The sequence below is a fragment of the Rattus norvegicus genome, chromosome 15 (assembly GCF_036323735.1).
Source record: "Rattus norvegicus strain BN/NHsdMcwi chromosome 15, GRCr8, whole genome shotgun sequence".
Classification (NCBI taxonomy): domain Eukaryota; kingdom Metazoa; phylum Chordata; class Mammalia; order Rodentia; family Muridae; genus Rattus; species Rattus norvegicus.
Window position 1 is genome coordinate 1732918 of NC_086033.1, and position 15829 is coordinate 1748746.

Here is a 15829-nt window from a genome sequence, read left to right on the forward strand (position 1 = left end):
AGTCTGCCCTGCCCCAGCACCTGTGCTCCATGAGCCCAGCTAACAGTCACGTTTACCAGGTCTTCCTGTCCCCTGGTGACTTAGAATAGGCTCCACATGCCTGCCAAGCCATAAGCCAGTAGGCGTTCTGCCTGCCTGTCCCATGCTGGTCTTGGGAGATCCATTTCCCTTTGTTCTAGGTCATGTCAGAGTGTCAGGAACTGCAGCTTCAATCCTGAGCATAATACAAGTTTGCCATAAAAACACGAGAGCAGATTCCTGAAGCCACAGAATGAAAGCTTTTACAATATCAATTCAGCGCTTGTAAATTTAATCCGGGGTTATTTGTTGCACCCAAATCTCTTTACCGTGATGTATGACTTAGTTACCGGGGGTTATCACAGCCATATCCTAAAGTTGCATAGTACATAAAACATTTCAGTTAACAATGCAGAGAGGTTAACTCCCCCAGATAACCTGCAATCACAAGGGCTAGTCCAGATGACATCCCTCTGTCAGCTCACAGGAGCTATTGATGGTTCAATCAGTTTGTTTTGAAGGAAAAGAACAACAAAAGGCCAGTAAACTTATTCAGACTGTCAACAGGGGCTATCGGGAATGGGACTTGCAGGTAAGTAATTCTGGGTGTTTTAAGGCTATTATCAAACTGCAATGGTTGAAGGGAAGAGACAGCTACTAATAACACAGAAGGCAGCCATCATAAACCACTTTACGGCAGAACCCCCCTGTCCATAAATCCTGTGACACCCGGAGACAGCTTCAGATTTATAAAACTGCTTGTTAAGCCAGGACACTGCTTAATGAAAGGAGATCAGTCTAGTTAAGTCTCATGTCCCTAGCTATGGAGGGCAACTCCAATTTTCCTGACCTTCTCAAAGTGGCTAGAGGGAAGTCCCCAGGGCTAGAGGTGGTGGGACTTAGAGGCCCTCCTTGCTGTGATATGGGAAGGGAGGTTATCAGGAGAGCAGTGAGCCCTGCAAAGGTGCTCACATACCCATTTGTCTCCGTATGGAGACAGATTTCCTGAAATTGAGAGACCATCACCCAGAGACTATCAGGTTCCCCCTCTTCATGTAAAATGGTAGATTTTCTTAAGGGACCCTTTAAGGACAGAGCTAAAGCTGGAAGGAAGAAAGAACAATTCCAATACTTTTGTTATTATGGAAAAATCTATTTGTTTTGTTCTAAAATCGATGGCCTTAGTACTTTTTGCCTAGATATATTTAAAAAAAAGAGAGAGAAAAGAAAACATTCTTGTCTCTACCTACCCAGAGAGACTGCCTGCTCCCAAGTAATGGTATAAACCACAGATGGTCCATTGTGCGATGGACCTCTTGGATCTGCTGGTGGGGCTGACAGTCATATTTCTTTCATGAAAATGGTTTAAGACTGTCATGAGTTCGTAGGAGAGCCATGATACAGCGTGCTGGATGGTTTATCCATGCCCTGTATGACAAGCAATGCTTTCTCCCTTTATTTCCCAACACCTTCTCACTCCCATGCATGGGGGTGCAGAGACAAAGTACAAGTTTCTGATGCTCTACCCAGTGCCCTGAAGACCTTTCCACTGGTTTCAATTGTTCCCCACTCCCCAAAGCTTAACAGAACAGGGCAAGGATGTCAGTAAGACAATGTGATTCCTGGCTGTCAACTGGATTATATCAACTCTGTTTAATAATACTGGCCATCTCATGCTGGTCAAGAGCATGGATCAACTGCTAAAGGTGTTTGACTAATGAGAGAAAACAGTAAGGGCTTAGGCACAGCTCCTTTGAGTGAGCAAAGCTCTTAGAGATTGGGGGTGGGGTGGGTGCCAAGGAAGAGAGGTCATCACGATGAAAAGTAGGGGGAGGTAGCTTTCAGTGCAAAGCTGGGGCTATGAGGTTTTAAGCTTGACTTCCTGCGCCTCAGTTTCTCTATCTGAGCCACAAGAATGGGCCTTAGCTTCCTTCAAACACTTATTTGCTTGGGTACTCTGTGCTCAAAGTTGATTGACAATAAATACATTCATACGATCCCTTCTTGATATACCAGGTTCACCCAATTGCCTTGCATAACCACCTCCTCCCACCTCCAGAGACAGACCATCAGAAAAAACCAATGAGGACCATGGCAACATGAACAAAGGACTGAGTGGGACAGCTCCAGATGCTCTGAGAGACAAAATGATGATCTCACTCTAATGAGCTGAGGTGAGCTCACCTACAGCATTAATGAATTGGCCTGACAACTGGCAAAGGCCAGCTGATTTTGCTCTCAGTTCACTGACAGCATGTTTGAAGTCTCTGTGCAAACAATACACCCACAGGACAGTCCAGGGGCCTGTATGGAGGGTAACCGGCAATTACTGTGTGGGCTTCTGTCGCTTTGATCTCTGGGTCATGACCTTTGCTTTCTTGTGATCATCAAAGCCCAGATTGTAGATTAGCTGGGGAATGCTAGCTGGTTTATATAAGCCACAGGTTTTACAGCTCCTATTTAGTGGGAAACAGCCTTGGGTGGCAGCCCAAGGTGGCCCCAGACACCACCAGAGGGTCCGTCCTACCTTTCCTTTGGTGGAGTGCTACAGACACTGGGCAGGCCCCCAGGCTGCTTGCCTACCAGGGAACAAAGAAAGGGCATCATACTTTAAATAATTTAAAGTTTTAAGGAATACAGAGAGACCTACTGGTGGGGGGGTAACCAAAGCCTAAAGGGACAGAAATTGAAAGAAAATGTTCAACAAAGCTAAGCCACAAAAGACCAGCCTCAAGCTTGAGAGCCCAGGTTTCTTATTTGAAAGGTGACGTGCAGCATTTATTCTCTGTTGACTTTCAGCCATCATTCTTCCTGAGGAAAAAGATAAGAAGGTGTTAGCACATCGGGGTCTTCATGGTTTGTGTTCTTTGCCAGGTAAAGAATGAGAAGGCAAGAAATATCTGGAGTGAGTCAGGGAGCAGTGGCGAAATCCTAGAAGCAGATAAAATCAAAGAAAGACTTTTATTGGGTTTAGGAAACACACACATATAGCAAGCACATGAAGAAAAGACTCTGAAAAGCAGAGGGGGTATCTCAAAAGCTGAAGTCCACGTCTCCTTGAGGACTGAAGATTTAAGGGTCTTTGAGGGGAGTCTTTCTCCCCCAAGTTTAAAGCTCCTTAGTTTGAACAAAGGCAGGGAGGCTAATAGGCCTCCAGCTTTGGGGTAAACGTGTCCTGGCCTGACCTTGAACTTGTTCATAGTCTGAGAGTGCCCTGGTGGTGGGATAAAAAGGCTTTCTTTCTTTTAAGCTTTCAGGCTTTTCTCTCAGGTCAGGAGTGTGATCAGCCATCTTGGAATTTTACCATCTTTATTATCTAGTCATGGCTCTCTCTCTCTCTCTCTCTCTCTCTCTCTCTCTCCCTCTCCCTCTCTCTCTCTCTCTTTCTCAGAATCTATCTCTTAGTCCCTCAAAACAAAAACTAAAACTAAAACTAAAACAAAGGATAAACTATTTGAGTACCCAGGTTTCCATCCCTGACTTACTATATCGATTTTGGATAATATCAAAATCTGCAAGAGGCCCAAGTTCACATTCATTCAACATTCATCCCAGAACAGCAGCGCTGTATCCACACAGTGAAATGCAGGTGGACTCAGGCCCTGTGATAAGGTGGCCATGCCCACTTCTCAGCCATAAGCCAAGACAAATGGCAAAGGGAATCCAATCCAGGCATGGTTCCACTCCTATAACAGCAGTCTCAGTGCTCTGCTCAGCCACTCAATAGTATGTCCGTGTTCACAGAGAAATTTAACTGAACCTGTTTTACTGTGGGGATGTATGCCAAGAAAACCCAACTATGTATACAAAGGTAAATGAGGAAGCCAAAGGGGTAGGCACTGGGAAAAGGGGAGGAAAATGGGACAGAGAGCACAACGTAGAGAAACCTAGTCACTTCCCATTCCAGGTCTGGTGGTTGGCCACAACGTGAACTAACACTGAGCTGAAATCTTTGAAGTCAACATCTCCCATGGAAACAAAACAACAGACACACTTGTTTTGATGTATGGCTGGGTGACATAAATATTACATCACATGACCACAGAGGATGCCAATCAATAGGAATTTTTTTTCAACAGCACTAAATGAACCACAGGTTCCTGCTTCTGAATGCTATAGCTTAAATGATTAATAGATGAAGCATTGTTCAAAAACACACTTAAAGTGAAAACAGTAAACTGTAGAAGTATCATTCATTGCTTAAGTCATTTGCAAGCAAAAATGCCACATAAATTTACATAGAGCTTCCACTACAATTTCAGTGACAGCCAGAGAGAGGGTAGACCTCACACTTTGTAGATGAAGGGGCAGGAAAAAAAGTTTACCCAACGTGGAGTAAGCCGTTGTACTGCTTTGTTTAACTGCATATGCCCCAGGAACTCTGAATTCAAAAGCCACATTGTGAAACCCTAAAACTTCTCAGGGGTAAATGAATCAACAACCAAGGCTACCAAAAGATCACAGGTTTGAGCTGCACCATGCTCAAATCTCACTCTTCCAAATACAGGGGAGAGTGCTTTTTAAATCAACAATTTTTTTTAAAAAATGAATAAAAGATTTAAACACGTTAGAGAACCAAACCAGCATTTCACAAAATGATGTAGTGAATTTGTAATGGAGTAGGAACACATTTAATGCCTCTATTGTTCCTGGTAGCTGCCTTTTCTCCTAGTATGAGCATCTACCAGTCACTGTGTGGATAACTTATGGGTTTTCAAAGGCAATTGTGGCCAGATGTGATTTGGGCTGTGAGCAAGCTCTTGATTCCAGTCCCTCCCAGCAACAGTGTCATAAATACACTAACAAACAGCCTTCTCAGCCCCATCTCTCACATCCTGCCAGCAATGCAGACCTGGGATGGAGAGGACATGAGTGGGGCATCGCCAAGGTGAATCCACGAGGAAGGTTGCTCTTAGAGAAACACACTTACTACAAAAACATTTGACCCACAACTTAGACTTGGATTGAGTCTGGATGATAGCTGCTACTGGCGAAGGAAGAGTAATTCCACACACCCCAGCAGAGTCACCTAGGTACTTTCCCATGACTTAGTTTGCATTAGACTTCAAGAGACCAGGACTCCACTCATACTCAGTGGCAATTCTTCTCTCCATGTGGACATGTCTATAGCAGTGAGAAGAATACAGATAATGGGATGTATAGCATGGGATGAGATAGTAAATCCAAACATGGTTTGCTGCCAAAAGAATCGCAGAGGCTGAGTTGACTCCACATCATTTAAGGGCCACTGATCTAGACAGTCATCCCTGTCTTAAGTCTTCCTAGCAAAATGGAACTCTGCATTAGGTTTTTCAAATCTTCCTGCATATATAGTGAAGCTTAGTCCGATTTGTCAATCTGACCAGTTACAAAATCAACAATGAAATATTTGCTTTTCTCTTCCCTTTTCACTAAGCACTATATCTGAGACCAAACAGAATAAGATAGAAATGGAAAATTCATTCTATTCTCTCTATCTCCCCACCCCAACTCCCTGTTCTCATCCTAAATAAAATGATTTATCTACACTTGTATTCACATATTTTGTTTGGTTGTATGAATATGAATAAATAGACATGTGAGAATATATGTATATGTATATGTATATGTATATGTATATGTATATGTATATGTATATGTATATGTATATGTATATGTATATGTATATGTATATGTATATGTATATGTATATGTATATGTATATGTATATGTATATGTATATGTATATGTATATGTATATACTCATGCATATGTAAAAATTACATGGAACAAAAATATGAAGAAAAAGTCAGAAAGTAAAAAGGAAACTTTAAAACAATGTTTGATTTGTGAAACATATTTATTAGGTAAACATTTTTGGACTTGACCTTCCAAAATACATCTTAAAGTTAGTGCTGGCAATCGTCAAGAGGGAAGATATCTAGGTGCCTACCAACAGATGAAAGGATGAGAATATATATTTGTGTATAGTGGAGTATTATTTAGCCACAGAGGAGAATAAAGTCATGTTGTCTGCAAGAAAATGCCTAGACCAAAATTCATTACATAGATCAGACTAGGTATCACATGTATTATCTTATACACAGAAACTATAATTAAACAGAAAAGAAATACAATCCCAAGTAGTGGTAGAGATACCACTGAGGAAAGGTAAGTGGGCCAGAAGAAGCAGGGGGATGGGTGGGGAAAGAGAAAGTTATGAGAGTTTGACACTACCAAAGGGCAATGTATATTGTGATATCAAAATATCACAGTGATTTTCATTCATCTGACAATTAATAGGCACTAGTAGTTATAATGAAAAGTGTTATTCCAAAAATGTTGCTACAGGAAGGTACTAGGTTTAAAGTGATTCCTTCACACACCTTATATCAGACAACTTCAGGATTCAAAGTTGAAAAACAATGTTCCAGAAGTCATTTGACCACTCAGAAATTAAATGTGAGAAATGAGCAACTCACTCTGGCAACTGTATTTCTCCATGAGAAGTCACACTTAAATCTATAACATCATAACATGATTGAAAAGTATTGCAAATGGAGAAAGACCTTGATGAATTTATTTTTTCAATCTGGGATCTAACTTGTTCTGTGTCAACATGAGATTAGCCTCGAAACACCACAAAATTAATCATGAAACCTTAGAAATGAAGCCAAAGTCACAAAATTCCTCTTTATGGAAATACAACTGAATCCTTGTTTTATGCTATTTATGTCCTTTTGCTGGACTTTTTTCCTCTTACAAATTTCTAATAATGGTCAGTATTTCTTACACTGTTAGCCTGATATACAATAATTACTCCCACTAACACTTCTCTGTAGATCACCAGGGTTTTATAGAAACTCCAGTAGGACAAGTCACTCCCTCACCATTATCCTCTTTTCCCAACCCTTCCAGAGCTTTGTCCCAGGAGCCCCAGCTGCAACTGTAGTATTTCCTTCTTTTCTCCTCTGTTGATTTGAGTGGGGTATTAAAGACAATGTTATTTTATAACAGAGATCCAAGGTGAGATATCACTAATCCCCTTTCTTCTCATATAAATAAAGTTTTATTGGAAGAGAGTCAGGTATATTCATTTATAAACCAAACCATCCATGGCTGCTTCCACCCTTTAACATCAGGGTTCGACAGTAAGGACAGAATCCGTGTAAATCATAAAATGAGCATGAGTAGCCCATGATGGAAAAACAATTCTCAGCCCCTGATCTTAACCAGCTCATATCTTTTCTTGGCTCCTATGAACCCAACAGAGGAAGAAAATGGATTCTGTTTCTAAAAGACAACAGTTTAACACAGTCAGGGGAGGTCCATGGACACTCACCAATGCTTACTTTACATCCCATAGCATTCTATGCCCCAGAGTCTCTTTTCCCCCTTTCCCAACACATGAGCACTCACCTGTATCTCTTATAGTCTTCCTCGTCCTTCTCCAAGCTGACCAGCTCATTGGGACATGCCACGTTTCCCAGCAGGCTGAGGTACTCTAAGGCTGGTGTCACTTCTGCCAGGTGATCCAGGAGGTACTCCAAGTTGGTAATGTGCCAAAGGTTAAAGATCCTCATCCAAGAAAATGAAAGATTTAGCAAGAAATAGGAGCCATCAGTAACAGACCAGGCTATGGGAGTCAGCTCTGCCTCACCCTGAACAATACACCTGGCAGAGCAACTTAAAAAGGAGTTATTTTAGCTCACAGTGTCTGGGGTTCCATCACATTCAGGAAGCATGACTTTGGGGACTACACCTTCAGTGTGTGGACTTTTAGAAGACTCCCATCTAAATCATAGCATAACTATGTCTCAACTCCTAGAAAGAAAAACCAATTTTCAGTCAATCGTGCTAAAAGATGGGATTGTCATTCCATGCTCTCTATAGAAAAACATCACAAATGTGATTACTCAATGGAGCTGTAAGGGGATTTGTAAGAAATAAGGTTTTGAAATAGGCATATCTAGTATAAAAAGATTTGTGTCCTTTCTAGTTATTTTAACATTTGTGGTACTTGTCAATTTAATTTTTAAAATTTGCTTTGATATATTTTATTCCAGTTGAACATTCATGGTTTTATGCTCATACGCATTCTCCTTACGCGCTTCTTAGTTTTACATTGTAAGGGATCCAACTCAGGACTATGCTAGGCAGGTGCTCTGATGCTGATCCACACATCTTAGTCCATCAACAGCCTTTCAGTACATAATTTATATCCTTAGCTATGGAACATTTGTTGTTCTTAGAGAGCTCCTTATTGTTATCTAAGCTCCGCACTCCATAAAACCTGTGACCTCTCATTGACTGGAGTGCCAGGACAGGTAGATCCCTTAAATATTCTAGACATGGACACTTTGGGCAAAGCATCCTCAGGCTCCAAGATGCTTTAGCTATCTGTACCAGTAGAGGTCATGGAGTCTGTCTCATGTGGGATGTTTGGTATGAAGGAAACTCCATTGTTCTAAGCCTTTCCAACAACCTACTAAATAGCAAATCAGGGTGAGCTAAGTAGTTATCCACAATCCACAGCAGACAGGAAGCCCTGGCACCCCGTACAGCATGTTCTGCACCAGCCCTTCGTCTTCGTTGATTCCACTCCCAAAACATGAAATAGGAGATGTAGTTTTAATTGGCTCCTCAGTCTCCTGGGTCAATAATAACAAGCACAGCCCTGTCCTGCCTGATTGTGATTTGAGATGGAACTTGTTAAGTTGTGTGGAAAATTAAGCCAAGACAATGAGTGGATGCAACTCTGACGTCTCTAACTAACCAAGACCGTGATAGTGGAGATGAATTGGGAGATGCATGGAAGGGCACATTTTCTTCAAGATCCCTGGCACTGTGTTGACTGTCCCCAGCTGGATTCTTAGAACATACCTGGTTTCCTTCATTGAGTCTTCTCTAAAGCATTAAGCACTCGGGACTTTTTTTTTTTTTTTTTTGCCAGTGTCTACAGGAAGATGCCATTGTAGAGACTTGCTGTCATGGTGAGACTTGCCCAGAGCCATTCTGTACCAAGAGTGCAAGATCAAAGTGGTGTTTTTCTTACATGTTTAGAGAAGACAGAAGGAGAACCTCCTGGCACGCAGGTCCTATGGCTCATAAGCCAGGGTGGTTTCCCAGATGAGAGTAGAACATCCCAGCTTTGGGTTCATCTCCAGGCTAAGAAACAGTTTTATTGCTCCTGGGAAATTTTAACCCAATGGCAGACATTTGGATGCTAAGTACAAAGTATAGTGATATATTAGCATCTTTGCAAACACATACATATCAGAAATATTAGAATAGCAAAAAAAAATAGCTAAGAAAAATGAGATTACAAGTCACACAGGCAGAAAATGACAGAGACTATTTTCAAGTCTAAGAAGTCTAAATCATTTCTATGGAGGAAAATGACTCAATTTCTAGTACAAAGGATGAAATTAAAAGACTGAAAAATGAAGTGTTTAATAGGTTTTGGGGGGAGATAATACACTGTCATCCAGCTGCGCTGTCTGTCTTGGATATTTCAGTTTAGGCTTATGTTTTCAAAGCACTGCGGTTTTTCTCTAAGTGTACCAAGAAATTTTAGTTAAGTGTGCCAGGGGGTAACAAGAGTCTTTGGGTGTTAACACGTAGCTTCGCATAGATCACTCTCCTTACTCTACTCAATACTCTGAAGTGTGTATTGTAAAAGAAACCAAGACCCTGAAAAAGAAAGTATACTTATTCAAGATGATAAGAAACTGCATTGAAAGTGAGATCCAGGGGGTTGGAGAAAAGGCTTGCTACTTGCTACTCATAAAATGTAGGAGTGCAGTTCCCAGCACACACTAACAGGAGCTCACAACCACCTCTAATTCCAGCTCCAGGAGACCCGAGGCTGTTTTCTGCCCTCTGTTGACACCTGCCCTTACGTGTACATACCCACACACAAACACACATAAGTACATACTATTTTTTAAGGGTGAGGTCCAGTTTTGTGACACAGCACACCCATCTCCTTGTTGTAGCCCACCTGTGTAACATGTAGCACTATTCTTTCTTCCTGTGTGTACTATGATTCAAACTGGTCACACCTTTAGCACATATGCTGATGTAAATACTGAGAAAATTAAGTGTAATCTCAAATAAAGCCTTGTTTTCCTACAAGGAAAGAGGGGGGGCAACCATTAAATTTTGCAAGGGTTAAACATCTCTACTTTCTAGAATTTTCAGTCAGTCCCCTACTTGGGGTTGACTATTTGGAGGTCACATAACTGAGATCAACACAGAAGACCTCAGGGTTGCTGGTGGACAAGCCAGGGAGAGGAGAGAGAGAGAAAGAAAAAAGAAACAGAGACAGAGACAGAGAGACCAAGAAAGACAGAAAGATAGAAGAGACAGAGTGACAGACAGAGAGACAAAGACAGAGGTTGGTGGGTGAGAGAGACTGAGAATATTGTCAGGGCTGGAGTGGGTTTTCAAGTCTACAGCCTATGATTAATCACTTTGAACAAAGAGGGGATAGAACAAAGATGAGGATTGGGAGAAAGCTATATAAATGGAACCAATGCATTAATTGGTGAACTGACAAGAAATTTTCAGAGGTGATAGAGGTGACATTGGAATCTCTTCTGTGGACAGAATTCCTGTAGCCCCATCTGGGCTCACTACAGCTGATAGCTGGCTCCACCCACATGCAAGTCCATTCCAGCAAAACGATTGCTTCCCTTGAGTATTAGACTCTGTAGCTCAGAGTCAGCCTAAGTGGGATCTAGATGAAGCCATACCTGTGGCAATCTATGTGGCTTCTAGAAGCTTGCAGTTTCTGGGTTTTCTAAGAAGTGAAAGAGAATTATCATCAGTATTTCCCAGAGTCACAAAAGAGATTGGAACTACAGTAAAGTATAAAAGTCTAAGAAAGACATTAAGCCTACTTTTTGCCCTTGGTGATAATGATGTTAGTCAGATGAGAATAGTTTTCATCTTTTTAGGATGATGTCATAGTTAGCTTTTGTCAACTGGACACAAACCTAGCCATTATCAGGGGAGACGGACTTCATCAACTGTTAATTTATCTAACAGGGAGTGATACAATCCCTGGACAGTTGGGACTGGGCTGTATTATAAAAGTAGCTGAGAGAACCAATAAGATGCTCTATAGTGAAAACTAAGTAAGATCTCATAGAGACAAGATGGTAAGACTGGTGTAGTAGATAGCTATAGAAATGAGCTATTCTTTATATGAACACCAGTGTCATTGCCCACATTGTTTTGTATTAGTATCTAAGTTGCTTTCATAATACAAGCAGGATTTGACAAGCACATCTACACCAGGGCTTCTGCCCTGTATCAATCCTTTCACATATGATGGCATAGGCAACAGGGTAGAGGCAAGCAGCTGAGCCAACAGCCCACACTAATTGCATATGTAAGAGTGAGGTTCTTTTAGACTATCTCGTGCTGGCAAGAAAAAAAAAACATGGTTGCCTGAGTGACACAAACTAAGACCATCAGAAGAACCATCCAGCTGAGTCCTGACTCACATAGAATTGAAGTGCATAGAACATTTATTGTTTTGTGGAGTAGATTGTTATGTTACATGAGCTAGCTGACAAGAGCCAGTCATGACTGGAACATCTCATGGGACAGTTCCAGCAATACCCACCCTGTCACTTGTGCAGAATTGGGACATTTTCACAAGTAGGGAGTTTTAACCTGAAAAGGCAGGGTCAGTGTAAGAGGCAGTTAGACTAACAGGATAGCATACACTGTTGCTGGCCTTTGCCTACCTTTCAGACTGTGACTTGCAAATCAATTGCGTGGGGAAGCTGACTTTTGTCAAAGTACCAGTGGATCAGAGAGGAAAAGAGGAAAGAAATTGCATGACTCTCTGGGTGGGACATAGCAACCTGAGTGGGACAACACTTTATGGTCTGTATCCACTGATAAGATTCCCAATAAAAGCACAGCTATGTAATTGGATTTTCAGCAACACAGTGACTTTCCAGGCTAGTCCCCTTACTCTCTTAGAGTTACCATTACAGCTCAAGGAAGTTAAGGCACAGAGCAGGAAAAGGACTTAACAAAAGATAGAGTCAATCTCCCAGCACTCTGGAACCCAAAGATGCCTGCCAATTTCAGTGGTGTTGAGGACTAGGCTCCCAGAAGGTTACTTGTACCAGACCACATAGCTACATATGACCAAGAGAACATATGAAACTAAGTCTGTGAACCGCAATATCCTGCAGCGATGTGAGACACAGGACATGGGCTGAGGCTCAAGGGAGCAATGGTATCATCTAAAGTTTGGTCCAGTAATACTGCGTTCCTTGATCCAGTTGCTCATATGGCCCAGCTGATGATCTAAGACAGCCAAGGAAGAGAGAAAATACACAGACCACTAACTTGGAAACTAGTTGAGCAAAGGGTTCATGAAGGAAACCTCCATCAAATGTCATTATGACTCTGACTCTGAACTTACCTCTAAGCCCTCTTCCTCTACTACTCATAAAGCATCACTGATGATGACCATAGGGACATATTTGTATTTGCACATATTTGCACGGTTTATACCCCACAATCACAATTCAAATCCACTGAAAAGTTATCAAGTCCTAAGGGTAGAGCACATGATAGGATGAATTAATCTATTGATAAAAGCAGGTGAGAACATTTCTCTTCTCCCCTTCATCTTCCTTTCTCATGGTCTGTCCCCAGTGCAAGAACAGGCAAGGGACACATCATCAAAATCCCTGCTGGACCCTGCTCTCAGACTGTCTACCTCCAGACTATGAGCAACAGACACTTGCTGGAGGCTTCCTATTCAACAGTATTCTGTCACAATAGCAAGAACTGTGTGAGACAATGTTTTACAGAATAAAGAAAATACTAATTTACAGCTTGAGGCACCAAGGAGGCTGATAAGTAATTGTGCAGAGAGCATCCTACGTGCTGACATAGCACGCACACTGAACTTAACAGATGAATATGTTTTTACTTTATCACCAGGAGGGAGGCTGCCGCTTCTCTTTCTCTTTCTAACATACTGTGTGGATGGCAAGAAGTGGTTAACATTGATAAGTCAAGGCAATTGGACGTCAAGTCCAAGGCTCTGAAGAAGAGCCAAAACAAAACAAACTCCTCTGGATAACCCATGGCTGACTTGAACCCAGGTTCAAGCCTGTTCATTGTTTGGGGGGGTGTTTACACATAACTTTGGAATTTCTAAGACTAGATAAAGGAACAGCCTATACACATTCTTCATTGGACTTGGTAAGTCCCCCAGCACAGTACATGGCTTCCATGAGTGTTCAGTGAGAAAGTAGTAAAAATGAATATGTTGTTCATCCCACAAATATCTGCAGAATGTGAACTCTACCCAGGCAGGATTGTTCATAGGAAGGATTCAGAAATCCCTGCCTGGTGGAGCTGGCATCCTAGCACCTGGTAACCCAGAGCACTAACAATGGAGATGCTACGTACCCTATGCTCTTAGAGAAGTCTTCTGATTTATTCTCGCTATAGAAACCAGGGCCGTTGGTTCCTAATTCTCATCCCAGACTGAGTAGATACTCACCTACCCAAAGTAGGTCAAAACCCACCATGATTCTCCTAGGCCTGTTATCAGACCCAGAGCTATATACAAGAGGACTGCAGAGCCTGACCTTCATACTTCTTACACCTCAGCTTGCTCTCTCTCTCTCTCTCTCTCTCTCTCTCTCTCTCTCTCTCTCTCTCTCTCTCTCTCTCTCTCTCTCTCTCTCTCTCTCTCTCTCTCTCTCTCTCTCTCTCCCTGCTCCTTCCCTACCTTCCCCTCCCTCTCCCTCCCTTCTTCCTTCTATTTGATATTCAGACCTGCACCTAAAGCCTTCCAGAAGCCTACAAGGACTGTCAACTTAGCGGCATTACCCACAGGTTGCCACCAGAGGTCGCCCTCCCACACAAGCCCAGGCAAACAGAAGCTAGCTTTTCCTCCCAGGCACCCGTGACATTATTTTCTTTCTCTATTTTTATCTATTAAAAGGATTTCCTCGCAGCCATAACTTAGATCTCTACACTAAAATGGAGCAACAGGAAGATATAACGGTGCATTTCATTTATGAATGACCTATAATAAATTACTCTGAAGTGTCCCGAGTGCCAGAAGACAGAACGCTTTGTCTGCCCACCGACTGTATTTCACATACTTTAATTTAGCTGACACATAAAACTCATTTGACATTTTGCAGGTATTTTTGCGGAGAAGGGTTTGGGGTGGCAGAATGGGACCCCCATGGAGCTGGGCGGCAAGTGGGGTACTGTGGGGACCCAGCGTCGTGGGTGCCAGAAAAGGATATTCGGTTCTTGTTGAGGGTTAAGGTGTGCAAGTGGGGTAACCCTGGCAACACGAGGTCGTCTCCGAGCAGATTGTTGTCTAAAATGAGCTCCTCCAGGCTCCTGAATGCACTCAGTCCTTCCAGTGACCTGCAATGACAAAGGCAAGGGGGAAAAAGATCCTGCAGTAAATCAGAGAGGCCATTATGAGCCGAAATAAATATTTTAACCTTCCCTTTCAGAACTGGGAATAGTTTGGGCTTGGTGCCTGTCAGCAGAGTGAATGACAAGAATTAGTAGCAGGGAGCCGGGGTGGGGGTGAGGGGGGGAAGGGGCCCCCGCTGGCGTTCACCGCATCCTTCACGAATTGCCAACATGAAGGATGAGGGTCACTTATTGAGAAGCCAGGATCCAAAACAAAGGGCTTCAGATACGGCCTGCAGGATAAATTTGTCAATGTCTTGTGCCTTCAGGCACCCAGCCTGGGCTGACCCTAACCTCCATTCCCAAGATAAATAACTCTGTCACAGTTCACCTTCATTCCCTGGACACAAATTTAAGCTGTCATCCATCATTCCTGCCTAGAAATCTCATACCCCTCTTACAATAATAAATATAACTTCAAGTATCATTTCTTAGTGGTTCTACTATGTACAGTCATAGGGGAACCGGCCAGGACGCCGGCAGCTTTTCTCTTGCTTACATCCTCCTCCCATCCTTGGACTCCCTCTCCCTCTTATCCTCCCTCTCTGTCTCCCTCTCTCTTTTTTTCTTTCTTTTCTTCTTCTTCTTCTTCTTTTTTTTTTAACTAATCACTCCTAACTAATGCTCCTGCCTAGCATCTCCATGGCTGCCTGCCTGACCTGGAGGAATTACATAAGCACTGCAGGCCGCAAGAAAGCTTTCTCTTCTTTCATTTCTTTTTACTTGGTTTTCATTTTGTGTGGGGACAGAGGGCTGGGAGCATTTCTGCTTCAAATCTCGGGTCTGAAGTGTTGTTAGTCTATGGAGTGTGTGTGTGTATGTGTGTGTGTGTGTGTGTGTGTGTGTGTGTGTGTGTGTGTGTGTGTGTTTATTTCAGCCTAGTGTATAGCAATGTAGATTTTTGAGGCAGTAAATACAAAAGGCATTAAGGATTAAGTATGGGGTTCAAAGATAAAAAAAAAAGACTGTAAGAGAACGGGAAAAGAAGCTTCCTTTACCCACGTAGTCTGAAATTAGCTCTTCACTGAGGGACCCTTGTGAGCGTTTGTAAGCAGATGCTCACCCAGGCACACACAAATGTTAATTAAAGCAAGTGAAAAGTCTCAGGGCCTTCTCAGATACTTATTCCCAGCTTGCTCACCTGCCAGGCCCTGGAGATACGGTGCTGAGCTTGCATAGGCTGGAGCCTGCTGAGGCACAGGGCCCCTGAAGGGAAGACACAAGTTCAGTCCCTGCCTTGTCTAGCAAGTACGGCAGATTAGCAGGCCTGCCACACTATTCCTTTACTGACTGCACCAGCACTAAGGCCCTGTCACCTTGTGTGCGTTCTGTGTGCACCCCAGGC

At 42.6% G+C, this 15829-nt stretch overlaps 1 protein-coding gene across 8 annotated transcripts in view; it reads right to left on the reverse strand.

The window, feature by feature from the left end:
* Window positions 1-15829, reverse strand: part of Lrmda (leucine rich melanocyte differentiation associated) — a 1059015-nt gene that overhangs the window by 457779 nt on the left and 585407 nt on the right. For 7 of the 8 annotated variants that reach the window (XM_063274633.1, XM_063274632.1, XM_063274635.1 and 4 more), the window contains 2 exons: window positions 14302-14430; window positions 7417-7554 (listed from right to left, as the gene is read on the reverse strand). In XM_063274633.1, the coding sequence (XP_063130703.1) occupies window positions 7417-7554; window positions 14302-14430 (267 nt within the window). Of the gene's footprint in view, window positions 1-7416; window positions 7557-14301; window positions 14431-15829 lie in introns of all 8 variants that reach the window. The other variant, NM_001109441.1, reaches the window with a different exon arrangement.